Source organism: Ziziphus jujuba, chromosome 4 (assembly GCF_031755915.1).
Source record: "Ziziphus jujuba cultivar Dongzao chromosome 4, ASM3175591v1".
Taxonomy (NCBI): domain Eukaryota; kingdom Viridiplantae; phylum Streptophyta; class Magnoliopsida; order Rosales; family Rhamnaceae; genus Ziziphus; species Ziziphus jujuba.
In genome coordinates, this window is record NC_083382.1 from 31,165,669 (window position 1) to 31,184,450 (window position 18,782).

Here is an 18,782-nt window from a genome sequence, read left to right on the forward strand (position 1 = left end):
TATATAGTTCCCCATTTTCGAAGTGGCAGAGCGGCAAGGCCGCTATCTACCTTCTCTGCCCAGGTTGAAGGGGGAGACTAATAAAAGAACTCGCATAGTATGAAACGCATGCACATAATATGTAAACTATAACTGATTAATATGTAATCTGGCGTATATTGTTTTATCGCAAAATTATTATATATATATATATATTTTTTTTTTTTTTTTGTTTTTTTTTCTGGGGCTAGAATCATATTATATATGTTATGAATTTTATTCCAACGCCAAGCATGATAGAATGTTACTTTATATATGATTTTATATATATATATATATATATATATATATACATGTTACATTATTTGCTCTATATAAATAAGCAGTATTAGTGTTCTTCGATAAGCACCGCCTTCCACTTCTAACGTGCACAGAGAATAAGAGCAACGGAGTAAGAAGAGAAATATGGTCTCAAATAGTTTGGATTCAACACCACCAAAACATAAACGCCATGTCGTTTTGTTCCCGTTCATGTCCAAAGGCCACACCATCCCACTCCTCCACCTATCTCGTCTCCTCCTCAAACGCCACCTCTCCGTCACCATCTTCACCACCCCGGCCAACCGACCTTTCATCGCTGACTCTCTCGCCGACACTTCCGCCTCCATAGTCGACCTTCCCTTCCCCGAAAACATCCCCGACATCCCTGCCGGCATCGAAAGCACGGACAAGATCCCTTCCATGTCGCTCTTCTATTCCTTCGTCACATCCACCAAATCCATGCAACCGGACTTCGAACGAGCTCTGCAGTCTCTTGTTCCACAAGTCAGTTTCATGGTCTCTGATGGGTTCCTCTGGTGGACTGTTGAGTCTGCCTGTAAGTTTGGTATACCAAGGTTAGTATCCTACGGTATGTCCGCTTATGTCTCTTCTGTGAGCAGTGCTGTACTTCAGGAATGCCTTCTTTATGGACCCCAATCCGACAACCAGTTGATCACAGTGACTCGCTTTCCATGGATTCAAATCACAAGAAATGACTTTGACCTGCCCTTCTCGAACCCCGTACCGTACGGTGTCGTTTCCGAGTTCCATATGAACTGTGCGATGTCAACAACCAAAAGCTTCGGCGTGATTCTCAACAGTTTCTACGAGCTTGAGCCTGTGTTTGTTGACTCTGTAAACAATGCAACTGAAATTGAGACAAAGGCCTGGTGTGTTGGGCCTCTTTGCTTGGCCGGCCCAGTACCCAGATCCCAACTATCCCCAAGCAATAAGCCCGAATGGGTTCAGTTGCTAGACCAAAAACTAGAACAGGGGAGCTCTGTTCTGTACGTGGCGTTTGGGTCACAAGCAGAGATTTCACCCGAGCAACTCGGGGAAATAGCAATGGGATTAGAAGAATCAAACGTGAATTTCTTATGGGTGATGAGGAAAAAAGAAGCAGAGCTACCAGATGGGTTCGAAGAGAGAGTGAAAAGTAGGGGAATGGTGGTGAGAGATTAGGTAGAGCAGAGGGAGATACTGATGCATAAGAGCGTACAGGGGTTTCTAAGCCACTGCGGATGGAATTCGGTGTTGGAGAGCATATGTGCTGGGGTTCCGATTCTTGCTTGGCCCATCATGGCAGATCAACCATTGAATGCAAGAATGGTGGTGGAGGAGATCAAGGTTGGATTGAGGGTGGAGACATGTGATGGATCGGTGAGAGGGTTCGTCAAGTGGGAAGGTCTGAAGAAGATGGTGAAGGAGTTAATGGACGGTGAAAAGAGAAAGGAAGTGAGGAAGAAGGTGAAGGAGGTTGCAGAGATGGCAAGGAAGGCTATGGAGGATGGTGGGTCATCATGGCGTACATTGGATACTCTTATTGATAATATTTGCAAACAATAATATAAATATATATATATATATATATTTATTCAATGTTACTGCTAATATAATATGTTCTTCAGTAATGTGCATGACTTGGATAAATGGCCCGTCCAGTTTATAGATACTAAAGTAAAATTCTAAATATGTATAATATACATAACAATGGAATAAATATTCGATGCTCATAGCTTTCAGCAAAAAAAAAAATATTCGATGCTCATAGCACTGAAACAACTAGCATGATGCTTAGCCCATAATTTTATATATATAATATATACATATCAAGATTATACTCTATAATAGAGAAAAATACTATCTGGATTCGTTTCCTCTATCACTGTTGTTGTAATATGGACCAAAGTCATAAAGTGTATGTTCTCCTGTATTTTCTTTTTGGTGAACAGTTGTTAGATCTGCTTTATTCTGCAGTGTAGGTTTCAGTAGACCTTTTTTTTTTTTTCGCTGGAGGTAGGTTACAGTAGACTAGTCAGATATCTATGACAAAATCTTAATGATAAATATATCAGCGACAGAGATCATGGCGGGAAAGACATTACACTTGAAATCAAGCTTTTTTTTTTTTTCAGAAAAAAGAAAGAAAGAAAAAAAGCTTATTTGTGTTCAATTGTCAACTTCAAAAATATTTAATTAATTTTTGTTTTTTTTGGGGGTAAATATAGATTGCATTAAACAGCGCAAAAAGAAGGCTTAAACCTGGAGGATTACATGAACACGCCAAGTGCTGGATAGGGATGGACTTGGGATTTGGGGAGCTTGAGCCCAATTTTATGGGTTCCAAATATATATTTTCTTATGCAGTTGATGAACAATAGGACATGATAAGTTTTAAAGAGGTTTTTTTTTTTTTTTTTTTTTTTTTCTCCTATCAAATAGACAAATATTCTTTTTGAAGAGCTTTTTAATCAAATGGATAAATGTTTCTTTGAATTGCAAAAATATTAAAAATCCATTAAAATAATTGATATTCAATAAAATATTAAAAAAAGTGTAACTTGTTCATACAGACCATACTTAAATGTCGATATTAGTATCCATTCAAAAAAAAAAAGGTTGGAGATGGAAAGTAAAATTGGATTTAGATGAGAAGACATGAAAGATGGACGGAATCAAATTAGAGAGTGAGAGTTTAAGAGAGATTTATGCAATAAATTAACATTCCAATAAAAGATAATTGAAGTTGTAATTTTCATAGCATTTAAAAATATTAATTGTCATCTAAAGAAAAAGCTAAAATAATAGAAGAGATATCTTATTTTTAATTTTTATTAGGTTATCTAATATTTGAATTTTTAAAATCACTTTAAATATATAAAAAATAAAATATTTATATATATATATATAGAGAGAGAGAGAACATGCGAACTCACATCAAGATCAATGTTTTTTTGAAAAAAAAATATTAATTTTACTATGTACAGCTACATGCACGTATATAACAAAATCAACATGTATCTTTGATGCGGATTCATTTAATAACAAACTGCATTATTAATTAAAGTATTGGGGCTGACCAAAAGGGACCTGTGCTATCGCGCATCAGGCATCCAGTCAGGCCGGCCTCGCTGCTAAAGGTCTATGTTCACTCCAACATATGGGGGACGAGTACAATCCCTCCCTCGTTAGCATTGACAAAATAACTAACATTCGAAGATAAAAATGATCTAGCAACTAAATCCGCCAATTTATTAGAGTATCTTGTCGTCCAATTAATCCGCCAACTAGAAAGCCAAAAAGGAGCTCTGACATTCATAAGCTCATAGCAGTATATTAAATCAAATATATATATAATAAATTAGACCTGCGACTACAATATTCTTGTTCAGATAACAATATTTTTTCTCACAGCATTTTGAAAAATAATGTAAAAGAAGTACCATACAAGACCACCTTTCTTTTTCTTTTTTTTCTTTTTTTTTTGGGGGGGGGGGGGGGGGGGGGGGGTGGGGGGTGTGTGGTGGTAATAGAAATATAGGCCACTTTTTTTTTGTTATGGAATCCTCTTGCATGCATGTTTTCCAATCTGAAAAGCAAATTTTATGCATATTAGGAGAGCTTAAAATTAATATTAGAAGGAAATTAATCACCACATTTGCTTGACTTATTTTCCTTGCAAATCTCATCAGTCAGGGATTCCAACGCCCACCATGAAGATCCACCTTCCACTACAGCTTTGTTCGCCATTTCCGCAACTTTCTTAACCTTCTTCCTCACCTCTTTCCCCATTTCCCCTTCCATCAACTCCTTCACCATCTTCTTCAGACTTTCCCACTTCACCAACCCCTTCAGCGATCCATCGCAAGTCTCTGCTCTCAATCCCACCTTGATCTCCTCCACCACCATTTTCGCATTCAAAGGTTGCTCTGCCATCACTGGCCATGCAAGAATTGGCACACCAGCACATATGCTCTCCAACACTGAATTCCATCCACAGTGGCTCAGAAAACCATGTACGCTCTCATGCATCAATATCTCCCTCTGGTCTACCCAATCTCTCACCACCATTCCCCTGTCTTTCACTCTCTCTTCGAACCCATCTGAATTGTCAGTTAGCTCTAACTCATTTTTCCTTACGACCCACAAGAAATTCACCATGGATTCTTCCAACCCAATGGCTATTTCTTCGAGTTGTTGAGTTGAAACCTCAGCTTGAGACCCAAATGCAACATACAAAACAGAGCTCCCTTGTTCAAGCTTTTGGTCTAGCCATTCAATCCATGCAGGCTTAGTTGGTCTCGGCCAAGCCTTTGGTTCAGCGAGGCAAAATGGACCAACGCACCATGGTTTGGGCAACAGGTTTTGCTTCCAATACTCGATAAACACAGCCTCGAGTTCGTAAAAGCTGTTGAAAATCAAGCCAAAACTATTCTCCGTTGATTTCAAGCAGTTCAAGTGAAACTCAGAGGCGAGACCTTTGGAATATACAAGCTCCGTAAAAACCGGTGGAAAATCATTTCTTTTGACTGAAATCCATGGAAATGGAGTCACCGTGATTGACTTTGACTCGTCGTTGTTGTTGTCATCAAGATGGGGTAGAAGCCGATTTTTAGCGACAATCCTACTGAGTGAATTGGAATAAACACACATACCGTAGAAAACTAACCTCGGGAGGCCGAATTTAGCGGCGGACTCCAGAGTCCACCAGAGGAAGCCGTCGGAGACGATGAAACTGTACCGCGGCGGAAGGAGGAGAGACTGTAGAGCTTGTTCGAAATGGGGTTGCATGAGTTTGGTGGCGGCGGCGAAGGAATAGAAGACGGACATGGAACTGAATGGTATTTTGTCGGTGCTTTCGACTCCCGAGGGAATGCCGGGAATGTTATCGGGGAATGGTAGGTCGATTACGGAGGCGGCGGTGTCGGAGAGAGTGTGGACGATGAAGGGTCGGTTGGCTGGGGTGGTGAAGACAGTGACGGCGAAGTGATGGCGGTTGAGAAAGAGACGTGCCAGTTGGAGGAGTGGGATGGTGTGGCCTTTGGACATGAATGGGAACAAAACGACATGGTGAGAAGAAGCAGTAGAAGAAGAAGAAGATGGTGGTGAATCACAGAAATCGGGCCCCATACTGCTCAACGTTATCTGTCTTTCTGGTGGAAGACCGAGGCGAAGACTAAAAAAATAAAAATAAAATAAAAAAGCGAAGGAGAAAGGTAATCATCATGATTCATTTTGCTAAGTCAAAAGAAATTATTATGATTCATATGGAAAAAGCCGTTGCATGATTGCTTGGGTGCCACCTGCTCTTCTTTTGGGTTTTCTAACAAACGATATGTCCGTAATCTATGGAGTTGGCACACTCTTGTTCGGCCCACTTTATTTGTCAAGTAGCTCCTTTTCCTCTTCATTTTTCTTTCTTTTTTTTTTTGTTTTTTTCCTTCTTCTTCTTCAGTTTTTATTTATTTATTTATATATTTTTTTAACTTCAATATAGGCCAAACAGTTACAGGTGGGATTACTTGAATTCATAAATTCAAATAATCCATAAATTCTACCCTCGCCATTTTTGTTTAAAGCCCGTTTAAAAAATGATAAGATTTTAAGTGAAACTGTTGTAAATTACTTAATTACTTTTTTTTTTAGTGTTTAATCAGTAATCGCAATATATAGAGGACTCACAAGTGACTAAAGTAATTTGTGTTTATAAATATATAAAACCAGCTTTCAAAAGAATATTTTTGACTTTTTTTTTTTTTTCTTTTTGAAAGGAACTACTTCTCACCTTATGTTGTGAGAATCGGTTTTGAAATTATCAATACTGGCTTTCGAAGGCTTTTAAATTATGAGTAATTATCATACTTGAGTAGAAAGAATATTATTCATGAAATTGATGAAGAAAATATATTGTAATGTGAGGTTACGAACATTAGGGAAGTATAAATATAAATCTTATATAAGTCACCACCATAATATAAAGTGATTTTACGACAAACAATTTGATATCTAAGCTAGATTAACTTCCACAGATCCAACTTTTGAAAATTACCCAAATACAATTTTAAATTTCCACTAAGTTTGACATTTCTCAAAGCTAGAAAAATTTCTTCGTGAATTTTATGTTGATTTTAAATTGAATCTTTTCTCAGTAAAAAAAACATTTTAATTTGGACAATTATTTACCAATATACAAGGCTAATCATGTTGGTTACTAATTCTCTGCAACTTTTCATCTCTATCAGAATCTCTGTATAAAATTTTGTGTTAAAATATTACTTTTTCCTAACAAGGCATGAAGGAAATGGATTAACAAAGATTTTTCCTTTTTACAAAAGCAGAGCTTAAAACGTTTTTAAGCTGCAAAGTCTGCAATCAATATATCATTTTTTTTGCTACAATAAAAAAGGAGTTGGAACACCCATATCCACCAAACAAGCAGACAGTTTGTTCACCTAAAAAAAAAAAAAAAAAAAAGGAGAGAAAAAACCAAAAAATGCCAAAACAATCTCATACAGGCAGTCTTCCTGGAACATCTTCTTGAGGCAGAGCAGTTGGAATATTATTGGAAATGGATTGGTTCCCACCTATACTTGTTTGGCTTTCATCTGATTCAGATATAGCAACACTCAACTCTATGCTTTCCTGTGTTTGGATGTCTCTCAACTCACTGAATTGGTTACTTTCTACTCTTTGACTCTCTCCCAAATTGCTGCTTCCTGTTGTTGTTTGGCTTCCTCTCAATTCAACACTAATATCACTGAAACACCCACTTTCATCTCCTCCTCCTCTGCGAGAATCTGCAGAGCTTCTACAGATTGGACAAATGGGGGTCCTTAAAAGCCATTCATCCACACACTGAGCATGAAAACTGTGCTTGCAAAACGGCAACAATCTGCACTTTTCACCCATCTTGAAGGTCTCCAAGCACACTGCACAGTCCACCGGACTACTATTCGCTGTGTCTTTGGTTATATAATCATAGCAAGGAAGCTTCTCTAAATCATCCCTTGACATGCTTCTGTTTCCACCGCTAGCCCTTTCCACCACTGAAACATCACCAAACCCGCTTCTGAAAGCCCTTCCTACTATGCAAACATGGACTATGACCAACAATCCAATCCCCACAAACAACAATACGACCGATAGGATAATTGCCATTACCATAATATGCGTTGCCACGCTCATAATTTCATGGTTGATCATGGTAACATACTCATTCTAAGAACCACCAGATGATCAGCAAAACCAAGATGAGAAACAAATCCAAAGCATAGTCATCTATGGAGTTGTATATCCATCTCTGAAAAATTCTAATAGAAAAATGCTATAAAGATCGGAAATACTCGGAAGAATTATTGATGTGGGAGTTTTTGAATGGATTGAAGTTTTTCGGTGGTGTGAAAGAGAGAGAAGGCTAACCGGTTCTGTTTTATAAAGACACAGAAACTTGCTCATGACCGCATAAATATAAGTATATTTCATCAAACAGTCTGGTTGAAGGAATAAGTAGGTTTTTAAACATTTTGGGAGTTTTCTAGAGTCTGTATGATGGAGTGGGTAGGATAAGTACCGAATCCATTACAAGTCGAGACAAAAATATCATACCAGGATTGAGACTCCAAAAAAACATTTTTTTTTCCTGTCTTCTTTCTATTTGCCCTTCTATATATTTTATATTTGTTCTCTTTCTCTTTTTGCTATTAGTAGCCATTAGTTATAGATTACACATCTCTGTTATAAACTATGTTATAGAGGTACGTATTTATATTCATACATACATATTTGTATACGCGTTCTTGAAAATATGGTGTCAAGTATTTCCAAATTTTGTTTTGATCTATATATATTATCATGACACTACTCACCATCACCAAAAGTTCTAATTAATCAAATAAAAACAAAACTCAATTTGGTGTATATATGTAGAGCTGGAGATTCTCAGCCACTTTAACTTTTTGGATTTGGTTCTAAACTCTCTTCCTCTCTTTCTATAAATATATTCCTTCATTGATTTTAACAATGTTTGAGAAGTTCATCAAAGTTAATTCAATAAAAAATTTTGGCATGTATTTGGGTTTTATACTCGGCTCCTCCAATCAAAGAGGAAGAACAAAAGGACTGTAAGATCCATCCATCATAAAATTTAACAAGGTGGGTTTGTCGACCAACCAATTTGGACAAATTCATCAATAGCTCTTTTGAAGTAATGGGGAAAAAAAAAAATAGAAATAAAAATAACTGAATTTTCCATACCAGTTGTTGTAATTTTAATAAAGAAATGATAGTTATGTATACTGACAAAACAAAACCTTACAAATAGAAAAAATTCGAATTCTAAGAGCTCAGCCTCCTAATGGGACACCTCATTGATGATTGGTGGTTAATTTTAGTAGGTATATCATATGAAAATAAATAATGTTTGGTGCTTTTTTTGCTTATATATTCTGTTTGTTGCAAAAATATTATGCTCCTTCATCATAATTAAAGGTCCTAATATTTAAAACTTAAAATGGGTAATTTCATTTAGTTTCCACGTGGCAATGCTCTAATTTTCTTGGAGTAATTTGGCTGAATAAGCTTCACAAGGAGTTCATATAAAAGTAAATAATTAAAAATATATCAAACTCATTTTTCTTAATCTTGATGCCATGTCAAAGGCACCTGGCTCTTCAACGAGATATTAAAGCTGCAGTCGAAGATCTTGAATTAGGTTTAAATATAGAAAAAATAGTTATCAAATATAAGAAGTATGATTAAGACTTATAATCTGAAATAATTAAATGGAACTTCATAAATTTATTTAATTTCCAACAAAAAGAAAGAGAAAAAAAAAATGATGTTTAAAGTATAGTTGATGTATGATTGGGACGTTCGAACTGGAATGAAGCTGCAGGGAGCTAATCTCCAACTCACCCTACCGTACCCCACCCCCACCAATATAAAACAGAAATAGATAAGGCTTATAATCAAATTATCAATTGGAGATCTGTATGCTTCACAATGATTTTAGAACATTGGTAGTTGAAGCATTCTATCATTAGTTTTCAAGTTATTTTGGGATGAGGATCAGGGAAAGAAAATTTGTACAATAACTAAGAATATTTCCCATACCTTTTACTAATTTTATAAGAATATTATATATACAATAAGTTTCAAATAAAATATACCTTATTTTATTAAATTAAGATTTATTTTTTTATGATTGTTGAATTCTCATTTAAAAAAGAAAATTCTGTTAATTAATAAAATTCAATAGTTATTAAAAGTAAATTTTAACAAAATAAAATAAGATACATCTTATTTCAAACTAACATAATTTACGTATATAGTTGCGATGTCTTTCTAATGGTATACGGGTTCAATTTGAATACCATATTTATCCTAAGGTGCACTTAAATTTCTTTTGCGACAAAAAGCAGATAATAATGCCTTGACATGGAGCATAAAAACTTTGGGGTAAACTATTATTATTTTTTGTTTATAATAATGCCTTGACATTGGAGCATAAAAACTTTGGGGTAAACTATTATTATTTTTTGTTTTACTATTTCCCATATGACACCAGGCATTTATGCAGTGAGATCTAATATCTCCTGTTGCAAGAACAGGTTGCCAAATTTTTTAATTTAAAAATAATAATAATAATGAATCCAACTTAGAAAGAACTTGTTTCCTGCAAATTTGAGGAGCTGCAAAGCCTTTGGTAACAAAAAGAATGAAAAATGTGAATGCTTGTACCAGGGATGCAAATCTTCTGTCCCATTCCTCTGTCTCACCAATCATTCATTGCCCCATCATACAAAGTAGTCATAGGTACTTAAATCAGGTTTGACTGCCTTTTGAGCAAAGAGAAAATTAAATTTTGAAATAAGACATTCAAACCAGTTTCCTACATCTTTAAGTATTCTTTATTTCTTTTTCCTTTTTGCCAGCTGTTGAGTTTCACCAAGAAAACCAGCCAAAAGAAATAAATAAATAAGATTTTGGCCAGTAACCGAACCAAAAAACAAAACAAAACAAAAAGAGAGAGAGAGAGAGAGAGAGAGAGAGAAGATGATGAAGAAGAAGAGGCTGTCATCCATGATTTGGGTATATGGCAATAAGTAAAACAATATTATGAAACATATCATAATTTCTAACTCAGCTACGTGCTTCAACTGCAATTCCAAACATCTCAATGTTTCATAGTATTTACAAAGAAATGGAAATAGAAATTGATGAATCAAACGAAATAGAGGGCAGATATAGACTATGCTTGCTAAAGCTCATATATGACGTAAATGGGCACAGTACTACTTAAAAAGCTCATACGTATTTTTACATATAGCCTGTGTCAAGAACCAATTGTAATGCCCTGCCGAGATATATTGGTCACACGTAAAACAGCTTGCGCACTGAGAGGGGAGAGTTTCGATTGACAAAAGGTCTCCCATGAGCCCGTTTCTGGACTCTCAGATACCACCATTGATGAGAGATCGTGAGATTTCTGATAAACAGTTTGCAATTCCAGAAGAAGGCCTCTAGCAGCCTCCCTGGATTCAGGAAGCTGGTCACTGAGTTGGGATGCAGCTGTCTGGATTAATTTGTCAATCCCATACGTTTTAATCCCTTCAACACCCTATTGACATACAGAAGAAGAGTCACATGTAATCAAAAAATCAGATGGTAGGTATCAAGTGAGATCACCAAGTCTGGCAATGAGTTTACATACAAGAAAATGACTAAAAAGAATGAAACATAAAAAACCATGGATGATAAGACGGATGAAGAGATTCAAATATAAGTAGGTTGACACTTTAAACACACAGAGAGTACCAATTGTGTAGGCAGAACTGTACCCGGAAGACGAAAGAAAATTGGAGAAGAACTACTTACAATTAGCCCGGGAACCAATAAACCATTGAACAAATTATGAAGGCGAATAAAAAGTTAAGCAAATCAAATAATATCACAAGGCGTCAAAGAAACAAGCAAATCTTACAATGGCATATATACGTGTAGATGGATAGACAGAAAAAGTCAAGAGAAAAGATAGAATAGAACCACACGAAATAAAATAAAGATATTCATTCAACTAAGATAATGGCATATGAATACATATGGAGTCTTCTTCTTACCAGTCGTGGAACACTTCGACAAAAACACATTGATGCCTTTGCTCGGATTCTAGGATTTCTATTTTTTAGATATGGTTGCAACTTTGGCAACAAGAGTATGGGGGACACCCAGGTTGTCATTGCTACTAAAGCTCTCTCAGCAGCCTCACATACAAATCGCTTGTCTTGTGAAGACTTGAGAAGTAGTTGAACTAGCTGCATACATCAGGTTTAATCACATATTGGTGAAAGAAAACCACTTGTAAGGGCCGAAATCTCAGAGTTAAGGACATAGTAAAATAATATGGTAACAAATCTGAAAGAAAACAAGTTACCAGAGGGTCCAGTGATTCAATAATGAGATCATTGTAAGCGTTGAAAATGTCTGCAGATGTCATAATTGCAGTCTTACAAACAGCACTTCTTGGATTCTTCAGTGACTTGACCACTAGTGAGATCACATCCCCCCTGTTGATCAAAATAACACGACGATCATCAAATTGACAAAACAAACTATACAAGAAAAGAATTAATAAAGGCAAAAATATATTTATGCAACCAAACTTATTTTGAATCAAGGTATCATGAAAGAATTTAAGACTTACAGTATACTGAGCATTTCTTCCTTGTGGAATATTGATAATCGACGTACATTATTGAGTGCATCACACACTAGAACCCAATCTTTAGAGTCTAATCCAGCTAATAGCGTCTAATATTTCAAAGAAATATGTATATGAACCATAAATGCTGACGTCAAACATAAAAATGAATATCGATATTCAACAAATAGAAAAGAGCAAAGCTTCCAATTAGCAAGCCAATCACCATAAAGTTAATGAAATACTCAAATACAAAATATTAAAATCAATACCTTGAGACTTGAATCAACATCTTCTAAGTCATTCAAGTTCTCAGATTCAATGTATTCTATTTCTGAATTTACAGTCTCCGCCACAGGATTTGAAATTTCACCGCCGTTAACAGCAGGTGAAACCAAAGACTTCTTCTGCCATTCTTCATTGGCATTTCCAACCAAAGGCTTGGTAATGCTTCCCTTACTGGAGCTTTCATTCTTCCTCTCTGATCCAGGTATATTATTGAGATCTCTAAGAGCTTTCCCTGACATCACTGCTAGCGTCAAAGTCTGAAACAAAATAAACACAAGAATGAAAAATCTAGATTCAGAACAACAAAACAAGATCCACAATTTTAAACTCGGACTACAACAGGTACACATGCCAATTTTACAAGTTCAGTTCTTCCCAATTATAGTCCCATCATTGCTGCCAAAAATCATGTTACAAACTCAAACAGTCACATGGGTGGTTTATTTGTTATATTGGTTCTCAGACAATTTCTGAAGCACATATGGCCCCTTTCCCTCAGCTACCATTTCAAAAAGATAAAAAATCCATGGGCTCTAAAGTCAGTTTTGACAACTAAGTTGCCAATTGTCTTTCATTAACTTGTAACTCCGCATAATCATTAACATAGAGCCATATTTGTCATCATCCTCAATGCCAAAGTACCACATGCATTGGACAGTAATTTATAGCACATATGCTCCTGTATAAACCACTAATTACAATAAAACACCTTTCACTTTTTGCATCAAACAAAAACCATTTTCAAATCTCTAGTAACAGAGTTACTCCCTTGCCCTTTCTGATTTCCAACTTGTCTTCACACCACAATGCAATGAAGACTAAGCATTCTAACATGGTACCCAAACTATTCTTAGATTCCATCACAACCATACGCACCAAGCAGCCATCTTAAAAAGAAATAAATAAAAATAAAAATAAAAAATTAGTATTGTACAGAAGTCCAAAAACTATCATGTGTTAAAACTATAGAACAAACAGATCACAGCAATGACAATGTGGGCCAATATATGTGGAGCTACATTCCTGAATTCCTAGATATGACAAAGAACAATTGTATGGAAATTCTCGCGAGGAAGGCAAACACCAAAACCCATCCAAAACAACAAAAAAATTAATCAAGCAGAAGCCTACTTCAAACCAAAGAAAGCTCCGCTCGCTAATTGCCACGCACTAATACTGTCCTACAATCTTCGCCTTCAGTCTTGTAAAACCCAATACGGAAAAAAAAAAATTTTAAAATATATATATATTCCATAACCAATTAGAAACAGTCTCAGAAATTCAAGAAGAATAGTTCTAAATTAGAAAAGTTAAAATAAAAGGGGGGAAAAAGCGCGCACAATTACTGTAAACAGCTAGAATGGTATAATCAAGGTGTTTGTATGAACAAAACCGAATCAGCAAAAGCGAGGGAAGATCTAGGGCTCCAACCACTAAATTATAACAAAAGTAATTGACCAAAAAAAAAATTGAAAAAAAAAAGAAAAAAAAAAGGGAGCAGCACAGAAATGCTAAGAAAATACATGTGAGTCAGAGAAATTAGTAAGATCTTGCCCCAAACTGCATCACGGATCGCAAAATTTTCCTCACAAAACCATACATTTCAATCCAATTCCATTATTCTTCTAGCAGATTTAAACTATGTGTAATAAAAAATAAAAAACAAAAATAAAAAAAGAGAAAGAAAACAGTAATTTCAACGATGCATACAAATATGTAAATATAAATACACATTGGGAGAGAGTGTACCAGAGAAAAAGCAAACAAAAGTGTACCAGAGAAAAAGCAAACAGAGTTGTCGGCCAAAGAGTGAGGAAAAATTACGATCAAACAGCCAAAAAAAAAAAAAGAAAAGCAGAGAAAGCGTTACTCTCAAACAGTCCACTGTGTGTGGAAATTTAGCAGACTTCTTATAAGGCTTGGGCAAAGAGGAAGAGATATTGAGAAATAAAAAGAAAACGAGGAAATTTGTAACCGGCGAGTGAGACTTGGCAGTCAATGAGATGAGACGACGCCGCTTATGGCTAATACCCGACCTGGGCCGGCAAGCTGGAAGATACCGCATGTGACCGCCTTTCCATTCGATATTAATTTTTCTCTTTCCTTCATTTTGCCCTTCCTTTTCGCCTTTTATTTCTCTAACGCCATTCCCACAACACTTTCCCTTCTTTTCTTTTATTATTATTTTTCTCATTTCATCCCTATTTAATTGAAAATTTTAATTATTTCTTTCCTTTCTTGTTTGAAACTCCCGCATTTTGAACTCGACGCTCCAACATTAGAAAATGAAACTTTCCCTCGAAATTATATTATTTATTATTCATGTTTTCTTTTTCTTTTTTTCTTTTTTGTAACTTCAAATAAAATAATAGAGACCCAATAATAATTTTCTTGAAACGATGCCATGTCATTTTAGAAGTAGGATTGTGGGATTGATCTTTTTGATTTTTAAGAGGTCAAAAGAACCCATATACAATATAAAAACTGAAAAAACAAATTTTAATTCACAGCTGTCTGATTTGACTGTTTTTTTTTTCATTACAATTCTCTTTTTTTCTTTTTTTTTGTCCAAAGGAGAGCTGAAGATTGACTCATTATCGGAGACATAGCCCTCGGCTTGGCTCCATGTTAGCCATACATATATATATATATATATATATATATTTTTTTTTTTGTTGGAAAAATAAATCAAGGCTTGTTAATTTAGGAGTTGGTACTAAAGTTCTAACAGCACCACATGGCTGCCAATGTCGGTGCCTCCAATTCCCTTTTCTCTTAATTTCGCTAATTTAATTGTGGAGGGGACATGCCTCGTTTTTGTCTTCGAGGGACATAAGTTTTGGATTGGGTGAAAACCATTGGATTATTATTATAATAATGTAACCAAACTAACAAATATATGAGTTTCCTGTAGAAATGGATTTGATAAATTATTTTAGTTTTTTTATTTTTCTTATTCAATGATTGATTATATATTTATTTTTGCCACATTTATTGTTAAAAAAATAATTCTAAAAAATTACAGTCCATTCAATATCAAATAATTTTCAATTATTGGATAAATTTTATTAATGGTAAAAATAATTTGTCAAATCTATTAATGAAGGAAATAATATATATCAGATTGTTTTGTTTTTTATAATAATAAAAAATTAAAATCCTTTTATAATATGATATAATTATATTTAATTATATTTTATTTATTTATCATATTTAATTTATATTAATTTCAATCTTAATATATTCAAACATCACTTCTTATCAAAATAATATATGTATATATATTATTTTATAATTATATATTATTATTAAAATTAATTTAGTTGATATCATATCTATATCCATATTTAAGAGAATATGTTAGAGAAAAAAACTTTAATTAATTAAAAGAAAGATTCAACAGTAAAATTTTGAAACTGATGTATATATACTTTTTTTGAAATAAACTAGTAACGTATAAATTTTTTTTGGAAGCAAAAAGCAGTTGGATTTGGAAATAAGAGAACTAATAACCTATAAATTTGAATTGATTTTAAATCACCATCAAACCTAACTAAAACTTCATATATATATATATATATATATATATATATATATATATATATATATTTTTTTTGTCTTTTTTGTTTGTTGACTTATTAATTGACAACTAATTATTAAATCGGCCAATATAGGCATGTGTGATATGTGGCATCACTGGCATGTAAATTGATTAGTAATCATTACGCAAATTGATAATTAATTAATTAGTAATTAGCACCCACTACCAATAACAATAACAACTCTTATACCAAATCACAACGCATGCAAATTTGGTTTGTATGCTTTGAAAACTTTCCTTCTCTAAATCCGTCATTAGTTTAGTGGGACCTGGCTATAAAATACTGAAGGGTGAGAAATAACCACGAATTATCTGGATTAATAGGATAGTGTTTGGTATTTTTATTTTCTTGATGCATAAAAATGTTAATTAATCTTTATCCAGTCCTTTAAGCTTAAAAAATAAATAAAATGAAATAAGATTCTCTCTCACACACATAGGGGGGTGTGGGACCCTTTTTTTTTTTTTTTTTTTTCTAGAGACGTAAAATGTCGCACGCGAACCCATACCATGTGTAGCCATTATGTCTAAATTAAAAGCTCAAATGCGGTCTATCTTCGTACTTATCACAGGCCATATCCACGTTGCCCGAAACCATTTTAAACCACTAGTTCGTTAATAAATAGCATTTGGAGACGATAATGCTGTAGATCTCGCTGAACTATGTGCTAGGCATGAATAAAACTTATAATTCTTTTTTCAAATAAAACTTCTAATTAAGTGCACTTTTGACGTATAATAAAAATTATTGGATAAGAAGAAAAATACATCGAAATATTTATTAAGAAATAAAATTATTTATATGGTTGTTTGCAAAATTCTGGTCAAATTTTTGTGACAAGAATGAGTCTAACTACTCGAAGATCGGGAATGATTAATTAAATTTCGAAACTTAGAGGTCAGCATTTGTATTTTAGTATAAATATTTTTTTTTTGAGGAAAATGAGAAAAAGAAAAAAAAAATATAGGTCACACCCATCCTTACATGGTCATCGTGGGATTGCTTAAGTTAATAGAAATTTTAACTTGATTCTTTATTTATTTTTTTTTTTTAAGGAAAGAAAAAAGGTTTTGGGGATTATGACCGATTCAGTTGAAGTTTTCGGATTTAGTCTTCTGAATTAAAAATATTGTTAGATTAGTTCACACGCACACACGCGCAAATTGGAAAAATAGATTTCATTACCAATAATTAAGAAAAAAAACCCAACCTCAAGTTATCATTAGTTATTTTTGTTAATTGAGCTATCTCAAAGAGATATTTTGTCAGATAAATTTAAATGCTCGTGATAAAAAAAAATGCTTATTAATTTAAATTTTAAAAATATATTTTTTAAATTTTTCAGCAATTAACTTTTGTATATTTCCATAAACTTTATAAAATTGTAATACAATTTATAAACTTTCATTTCAAAGGACTTTAACAGACATTTGTAAATATTGAGAAAATTTCATTAACTTTTAAGTGCAACATAGATTTTGTAGTAACAAAATTATATATTATCGATAAAAAATTTAATAATAATCATCTAAATCTTTTAAATTTATATTAAATGCTTCATAAGTCTACAAAATTAATTAAAATCTTAATTAAATAAAATCCTGTTTTTTCTTTTTTTTTTAAGAAATTATAATATATTTTAAATTAAATTTGATCGAATCTAAAATGTATTTTCAATAATTTTGTAACTTTGTCAAATTTATGAATATATGGATATCATATTGTTTGTTATGGGTAAAAATGAAAATAAAAAGGAAAATATAGTTTTACAATGTATTATTTTATTAATTTGGGTGAATACCAATAATTTTGTAATAAAAACAAAAAGCAATAGTTTTGTAATTATCAAACAGATATGAAAATTTTAACGATTATTATTTTTCTAAATATAAAATGAAACAGTGATTTTTCCATATCCTTTTTCTTACATAGCATTTATTTTTAAAAATTTTTTGGTGAATCAAAATATATATGTTTTTGGTGAATATACCAACTAAGAGATTGATCACTCTTTATCGTCTGTTTATCATTTCAATTATCGACAACCATTTAAAAAAAAAAAAAAAAAAAAAGATCCAAAGTATGCTTGACATGTACCAATATGGAACCGTGCAATATGAATCCATAGAACCTCAAAATATAAATTTCAATGATAAAAAAGATGTTTTCTTGTCCTTTTGGAGACCGTTTAGATGGAATGGGGAAAAAAAAAAAAAAAAAAGTGCTCAAACGGGGAAAACAGCCAATAAAAGACTTAATGGCTATCGCTTTTAGCATTAGCCCTTTTAATCTCGAAATTTTTTGTAGAACCATTTTCTTCGTGCTTAATTTTAGCAGCAATGATAATGAAGGACCATAACATTTGAAAGAGGACTCCCACTTAAAAAGGTGGAGGTGGAGACAGTACCAATTCTCTTGTGCGGTTTAAAATGAGAACTAGTGTGAACCATTAAATTTTGAATTTCACTAGGCATGAAGCTACAAATAATCCCCTGGCCTCTATTTTATCAGTATGACGAAAAATAAGAAAGCTTTATTTAAATTTGGGGAATTGTTGCACATTAGATACTACACTCTTCTTTGAATTTTATTTTTTTAAGAAAGACAAAAATACTTGTATTGGATTAATATATATAGTTATATATATCATTAGTATACAGATAGATAATGGAATTAATACCAAGTCATAGAGGTCCCTATCATGGTTGACGGAAACAGTCCTCTCTGTTTTTGGAAATGCAATAGGACATCTTAATTGCTTTCCCTCATTTAGCCACCTGTCCATTAGTTATACCCTAACAACATCATTACACGAGAGAAGGGCAATTGTGTCATATCATTATATTCGTTTGCTTTTTATCTGCCCCCTTGCTTCTCAACCAAACTTCTTCCCG

The 18,782-nt window shown here is 33.6% G+C and overlaps 4 protein-coding genes across 7 annotated transcripts; 1 reads left to right on the forward strand and 3 right to left on the reverse strand.

Annotated features, from left to right (window-relative positions):
- Positions 1-270: 270 nt before the first annotated feature.
- LOC107415379 (UDP-glycosyltransferase 90A1-like) lies at positions 271-1,933 on the forward strand. The gene is given in 1 exon segment (XM_048472162.2): positions 271-1,933. A coding segment is annotated over 1 exon segment (1,422 nt). The 5' UTR covers positions 271-444; the 3' UTR covers positions 1,867-1,933.
- Positions 1,934-3,634: 1,701 nt separating this feature from the next.
- On the reverse strand, positions 3,635-5,641 carry LOC107415393 (UDP-glycosyltransferase 90A1). The gene has a single exon (XM_025072431.3). It carries the CDS (start codon positions 5,428-5,430, stop codon positions 3,946-3,948), a length of 1,485 nt encoding a protein of 494 aa, XP_024928199.3. The 5' UTR covers positions 5,431-5,641; the 3' UTR covers positions 3,635-3,945.
- A 975-nt stretch (positions 5,642-6,616) lies between these two features.
- On the reverse strand, positions 6,617-7,888 carry LOC112491441 (RING-H2 finger protein ATL74). The gene has a single exon (XM_025073151.3). It carries the CDS (start codon positions 7,501-7,503, stop codon positions 6,808-6,810), a length of 696 nt encoding a protein of 231 aa, XP_024928919.3. The 5' UTR covers positions 7,504-7,888; the 3' UTR covers positions 6,617-6,807.
- A 2,516-nt stretch (positions 7,889-10,404) lies between these two features.
- LOC107415457 (uncharacterized) lies at positions 10,405-14,439 on the reverse strand. 4 transcript variants are annotated; one of them, XM_016023788.4, is made up of 6 exons: positions 14,157-14,439; positions 12,271-12,543; positions 12,002-12,108; positions 11,732-11,864; positions 11,418-11,612; positions 10,405-10,918 (listed from the first exon to the last, which is right to left on the reverse strand). In XM_016023788.4, exons 1-6 carry the CDS (start codon positions 14,349-14,351, stop codon positions 10,634-10,636), a joined length of 1,188 nt encoding a protein of 395 aa, XP_015879274.2. In that variant the 5' UTR covers positions 14,352-14,439; the 3' UTR covers positions 10,405-10,633. The 4 variants fall into 4 exon arrangements, with proteins under 4 accessions (XP_015879274.2, XP_015879276.1, XP_015879275.3 ...); XM_016023790.4 differs by having other exon boundaries at positions 14,062-14,201; XM_016023789.4 differs by having other exon boundaries at positions 14,036-14,177.
- Positions 14,440-18,782: the final 4,343 nt, after the last annotated feature.

What these genes read in the sequence shown, in the direction of transcription:
- LOC107415393 (XM_025072431.3), bottom strand. Translation starts at nt 5,430, where the DNA reads ATGGGGCCCGATTTCTGTGATTCACCACCATCTTCTTCTTCTTCTACT.
- LOC112491441 (XM_025073151.3), bottom strand. Translation starts at nt 7,503, where the DNA reads ATGATCAACCATGAAATTATGAGCGTGGCAACGCATATTATGGTAATG.
- LOC107415457 (XM_016023788.4), bottom strand. Translation starts at nt 14,351, where the DNA reads ATGCGGTATCTTCCAGCTTGCCGGCCCAGGTCGGGTATTAGCCATAAG. An exon ending in ACACAGTGGACTGTTTGAGA is followed by an intron (nt 12,544 to 14,156) that starts GTAACGCTTTCT and finishes ATTTTGTTTCAG; the next exon opens with ACTTTGACGCTAGCAGTGAT. An exon ending in TTGAATCACTGGACCCTCTG is followed by an intron (nt 11,613 to 11,731) that starts GTAACTTGTTTT and finishes TGATGTATGCAG; the next exon opens with CTAGTTCAACTACTTCTCAA.